The sequence below is a fragment of the Cebidichthys violaceus genome, unplaced genomic scaffold (assembly GCF_023349555.1).
Source record: "Cebidichthys violaceus isolate CVI_PGR_0920_01 unplaced genomic scaffold, fCebVio1.0.p SCAF_2, whole genome shotgun sequence".
NCBI lineage: Eukaryota > Metazoa > Chordata > Actinopteri > Perciformes > Stichaeidae > Cebidichthys > Cebidichthys violaceus.
Genome location: NW_027176372.1, coordinates 10,121,070 through 10,126,291, shown reverse-complemented (window position 1 = coordinate 10,126,291; position 5,222 = coordinate 10,121,070). Strand labels below are relative to the sequence as shown.

The 5,222-nt window shown below is 45.7% G+C and overlaps 1 protein-coding gene across 1 annotated transcript; it reads right to left on the bottom strand.

Moving 5' to 3' along the window:
- Positions 1–797: 797 nt before the first annotated feature.
- pdgfrl (platelet-derived growth factor receptor-like) lies at positions 798–4,186 on the bottom strand. Its single transcript, XM_068715366.1, has 6 exons — positions 3,984–4,186; positions 2,937–3,210; positions 2,685–2,836; positions 2,100–2,393; positions 1,454–1,590; positions 798–1,144 (listed from the first exon to the last, which is right to left on the bottom strand). The coding sequence occupies exons 1-6, from the start codon at positions 4,036–4,038 to the stop codon at positions 956–958; spliced, it is 1,101 nt and encodes a 366-aa protein (XP_068571467.1). The 5' UTR covers positions 4,039–4,186; the 3' UTR covers positions 798–955.
- Positions 4,187–5,222: the final 1,036 nt, after the last annotated feature.

Sequence of the window (5,222 nt, the reverse complement as noted above, 5' to 3'; positions counted from 1 at the left end):
CCTGTTGTATCAAAGTCAAGCTGTATAACTGATCTACATATTTGGAATTGCAGCAGATGAGATTTAGGGTTGTATATGATAGGAATTCTGTTTTTTCTGGAACGCAGCAGGCATCATTCCAGGATATCAAATATCCTTGATTATTTTCTCAACCACAAACATTCATTTCCTAAGCTGAAGCATATTCCAAAATCATAACAACCAAATAACGATTCAGCAAAGTGGAAACTGCAGCAAGTGTTGCATTGGACCGAAATGAGTTCTGGGCCTGCAGATGACATTCCACATACGGAGTGCATTAGGACGTCAGCCTGGCACACAGATCAGCTTTAAACCAGATTTTCCTCTTGACAACATGCTGCGAAGCCAGAGCAAGTCTCCGATGGCCACTGCTCTCGTTTCTAGCATCATTTCATTTAAACGTTGCCGAGTTTGAGAAGCTATATGTGGAAGCAGAACTCCTGTAGAGCATTGTATGAAGCATGTTGTCAAACGGTTCTGGGCTTTCCACTTAGAAAATGTTCCCAGTAGATCTGCTGGACTGTGGAGGAAAAAGTCAGCACTCCTTATTCTTTGGAATTCAGATTGCATTCATGTGTCGGCTCATTGTGCTGCTGCCAAATGAATCCTCTCCTCCGTAACTTATTTTTGGTCACTCTAAAATGAGTGAAACATCCCAAACACTTGGGCTTCTGTATTAGACCGGTGGCTTCATGCATATATGCAGTAACCTACAGTCACGTGAGCTGCAAACATACAGTTAGAGTCCAGTTTTGAGAATGAAATCTTCAACAAAAGATGTAGCAAATCTTTATTGTGTTATCACAATCGGCAATCTAAAAATACACCCATTTTTATGTATATACATGTCGATTTCATCAGGTCTCACTGGTTGGTGTGTTCCACTTACATCTCAGCAACACACTCAACCGTAACACGGGCTCCGCTGCCGAGGCTATTTGGAGATGATGTTGGTCGCCACGATTGTCTCCCCGTTCCGATTCTTGACTTTGCAGATGTAGTTTCCAAAGTCGATGGTCTCCATGTCTTCTACGGTCAAGACGCTCTGGGAGATCCTCGTGGTGTGGCTCATTCCTCTGTTCACCAGCCTCCAGGACGTCTGGGTGTGAACCGGGCGGCGGCCCTACACAATAAAACAAACATGATTTACTGCCATTATGGGATTTTCTGGTGACAATCTGGGCAGGAAAAGGATTGCTCTATGATTCAAAACGGTTAGGTAATCACAAAATCCACCAAACACAACCTAAAAGTTACCCTCAAATTAAAAATGTTTTTATTATGACCCACTTATTGTTAACCCTGTTTACAATATCAACATTTCTGTGTGGACGATTTAATTGAAGCGGGCTGACATGTATAAACACAGGTTGTTGACTGTTCTTTGTCCTGAATCAGGTCTGACTGTAGGTTTTAAGCCCAGTTGTCTTACCTGACCAGGATAAGACCAGGTGAAGCTCACGTCCACCTCCGGCTCCCCCAACACTGTGCAGGTTACGTTGACGTTGTCGCCTCCTCCCACTGACTCCGGAGAGGCTTCGAGGCTCACAAACGGTGGCCCGCTCGGAACTGGCAACAAGAAACAGTGAACAATGTTAAAACTTAGAACACTTACAGGTGAAAGCTGAGGGATATTTAACCAGTTAAACCTCCGTCCCCAGTCCAAAGACCGTCTCTCTCCACCTGCCAGTCAAATATGCCACAGGAGCTAAATTTGACCTAAACCGCACACAAACAATTTCCATTCCATAAATTCACCTCTCTTCCTCCTCCCATTTGCAAAATCTAAACTGTTTCCATTTCAGTTGGAAATCGTCCTCACGAACCAAGCTCAGCAGAGAGGAGCGAGGAAGCGTTTGACAGCTGAGAAATAAAACCCTTTCCTGGAGGCTGATGAAGCAAAAATAAACAGCACTTGATTCATGACTTTGTAAAAAAATGCCTCTCACTGTGGTTCTTGCTTTTAATCAAATTCATAATTAAAGTTTCTATGTTTGGCAGTTAAACACTGGAAGAAAAAGGTCACTGATCCTGCCCTCTGAGCAGCGACACTATCCGTGATAAGTGTGACTCCTTACCCTCCACATAGAGCAGCTGGTACTTGGTGGAGATCTGAGGGGTGCCCTTGGTCACAGCCTTGCAGTAGAAGACCCCCTGGTGCTCCGGGCTGGGGCTCGGCAGGACAAACCCCTTGGTGGGGTCGTAGGTCACCTGCGTCCCATTGGCTGGGATCTCCTCCGGAGGGACTTCTCTGTGAAGGGACACTTTGGCCTGCGGGTCGGTCACGCGGCAGGGCACCACGGCGGGCCTGTCTGGGCGCAGGTACACAATCTCGAAGTGGATGGCAGAGGGGACGAAGAGGTTGTCTTTGTCTGTTTAGAGGGACAGGTGTAAGGTTCGGATGTGGTATTGTCCTCTATGACACAAAAATACACCTAAATGGAGACAGGCCATCCAATCACAATCTATGTGTTTGATGGACCAGAGGCTTGTTTCTACTGATCTTATAAATGATAACGAAGCATAAATACATATCATATTCATGTTATAATGAAACATTAACCATTTATTAAAGTGGCATCATGTGCTCTTTGTAAATATCCCTTATTTCTCATTTTAGAAACTGTAAAGCAGCTCAGTGTGCTGCGAGTGCTTTGCCTCACCTGTGAAATAGATGTATGAGACGTAGGTGCGATCGTGGTCCCTCTCACACTCGGTGCCGTCACACACGATCACCCAGCAGCTGTAGGGCCCCGTGTCGGCAGCAGAGGGCGACGTCAGGATCAGTTGGCTGTACTTGTCGCTCGGGTTGATGCTGGAGGCGGGAAAAAAAAACAAAAAAATATATATAGATGAGACTTTCAGACTCGCAACAGCTTATAGCACAACAAACAGCTGACGCGCGCTTCGGACACCTGAGGCGCGAGTCGTTGAAGGTGTCCAGGTAGGCCGGGTACGACCATCCGATAGAATTGCCTTTGCAGCGCAGCTCCATGTTCCTCCCGGGGGTCAGAGTGGTGCTCGGGCCTAGGCGCAGGAAGCGTCCCTTATCTAAAACCTGGGTCAGCAGGGACTGGCCTTTCCCTCCTACATCTTTTGGTTTGGTAGGTCGCGCCTTCACCCGCTTCCCCCCAGGACGGATGCGGTTCTCTCCTACATCTTTTCTCCGCTTGACCTGCTGGCAGACACCTGGATGCACAGAGGGAGGAGGGTGAGTTAGAGGCAAGAGCCAAGATGATAGATAAGTCACAAAATCAGCTGTTGCCGAGCTGTGCTATGGCCTAATTCTTTACAGACTGTCCAGACTGATGTTCAGTTTGCCCAGCCAGAAAGCTACTCTTCCTGTTTCCCCCAGCTGTGACAACAGTTGAGCAGGAAGTGTGAAATCCATATTACTGGCACAAAATGTCCAGAACCCCCGAACACGAACCATTAAAGACAAAAACAAAACAAAAATCGGTCTGTAATGTAGACTTTCAGGGTTTGTTGTTTCATTCTTTCGTGCAGAATTAATGAGAACTCCAAGCAGAGGTCAGCAGCGAGGGCTGGTTAATTAGAAACGCCTGCTGCATGCCTCAGATGCAGCTGGTTTGAGTTGGTCTGCAGAAATACTTTGCAAAAACTTCACACAACTCTTATGCAAACTTTTACAATTCACATGCATTATATACAATCCAAATAGAGGAAATTAGTTGCAGTGTTCGCCTGAGGAGAGACAAAATGATTGACAAAATGTGTCGATCAAGTGTTTGCCTCATGTGAAGCTGATCTACCTCTTTGTGAATCCACCTCTCATTCTACGCACAATCACAGAGACTGGTGCCCACCAGCCAGCCACACAACCTCAGATTTTTGAATCCTCCCTATACCTACAGGTTACACTCCAAATTCTCATGATTAGAACAACAGTCATTTTGGCTTCAACCATAAATCTACCAGACAGATGTGGAGACTTTACTCACCGTTTTGGAGCTCCACCCAGAGCAGCGCCAGGCAAAGCACAACCCAGAGCTTCATGCTGTGTGCTGACGGGACGGTGTGCTCTGCTGGGACGGAGAGAGTTGGGGAATTTTGATGCGGGGCTCGGTAGGAACTCTGCAGGCTCCAGCTGCCCCGTCTAGATTTCCAGCTCCATCCTCACAGAATGAGAGGAAAGGGGAAAATAAGCTCAGAGCCTTTTCTGTTTACTCCCTCTCCTCAGACCCCAAGAGCATAAGCAGGAACTCTAGCGCCCTCTGCTGGACCTGAGTGTAAATCGTGTTCAAGGATAGCCTCACATCTCTTCCTCACTTCGGGAAGATTACTTACGTGCTCATATGCACATTAAAAGAGTCCTTTTAACGGGTGATGACAGGATCAGAAAACCACGACTGTGTTGCTCTGGCTGTGTCGTTCATTGTTTCACATGTTGCACACCAACATCCTGATTAGTGGTGTAACAGATGGTGTTCTGCCCTGGACCACACTTGCTGTGATGGGAAAACTAAATGGGATGTGGCCAGAATTGTAGCAACGTTTCAACAGTTGCACTGCGTTCCATATACTTTATATTTTTACTTATGCTGCCGTAACAATGCAGTATGCATTCAATTGGGACACACTACTTCCTCATAACATGGCACCTTGAACTACGACCCTCTTGCTCATATATCCACTGTGCAGAGGGTTGGATATCTAGAGAAGCATGCTGGCTTGCATACTCCAAATTCCTACCGGATGTAGCAGAACATCCTGGTATTTTTGACATACTGCATTTGACATACTGTGTAGTGGGATATACTTAATATGTTTCTGGCATACTAGATAGTATGGGTGTAGGATTTATGTATTTGATTTGAGTTTATGAGTAATATGCCTTTCAAGAACCAGGTGGTGTTTTGATACTGGCCTCAGCCTATGTAGTTGTGATGCAAGTGATCGCAGGTGTGGTTGATTGGAGAAAGAAGCAAACAGTTTTTGACTGTGTATGGCCAACACTGTGTGGCGATATTTGTTTAACTTTTGTGATCAAACTTATTGGACGTGACGGACACTTGCTGAAAAACCAGTGACAAGACAGACGCCTTTGATCCCATCCTATTGAATTTCACATTACTCATGTCCTATCCCATTGACATATTAATATTTTGCTAATTGATTTGCACTGCATGTCATTTGAAAATGGATATACATTGTTGTAAAACTGGGATCTATTACTTTGT

Bases quoted from the DNA above. Each gene is read 5' to 3' on its own strand.
- pdgfrl (XM_068715366.1), bottom strand. From the start codon at position 4,038: ATGAAGCTCTGGGTTGTGCTTTGCCTGGCGCTGCTCTGGGTGGAGCTC. The intron at 2,837-2,936 runs GTGTCCGAAGCG...TCCCGCCTCCAG, and splicing joins TTCAACGACTCGCGCCTCAG to CATCAACCCGAGCGACAAGT. The intron at 1,591-2,099 runs GTAAGGAGTCAC...TCTTGTTGCCAG, and splicing joins CCAGCTGCTCTATGTGGAGG to TTCCGAGCGGGCCACCGTTT.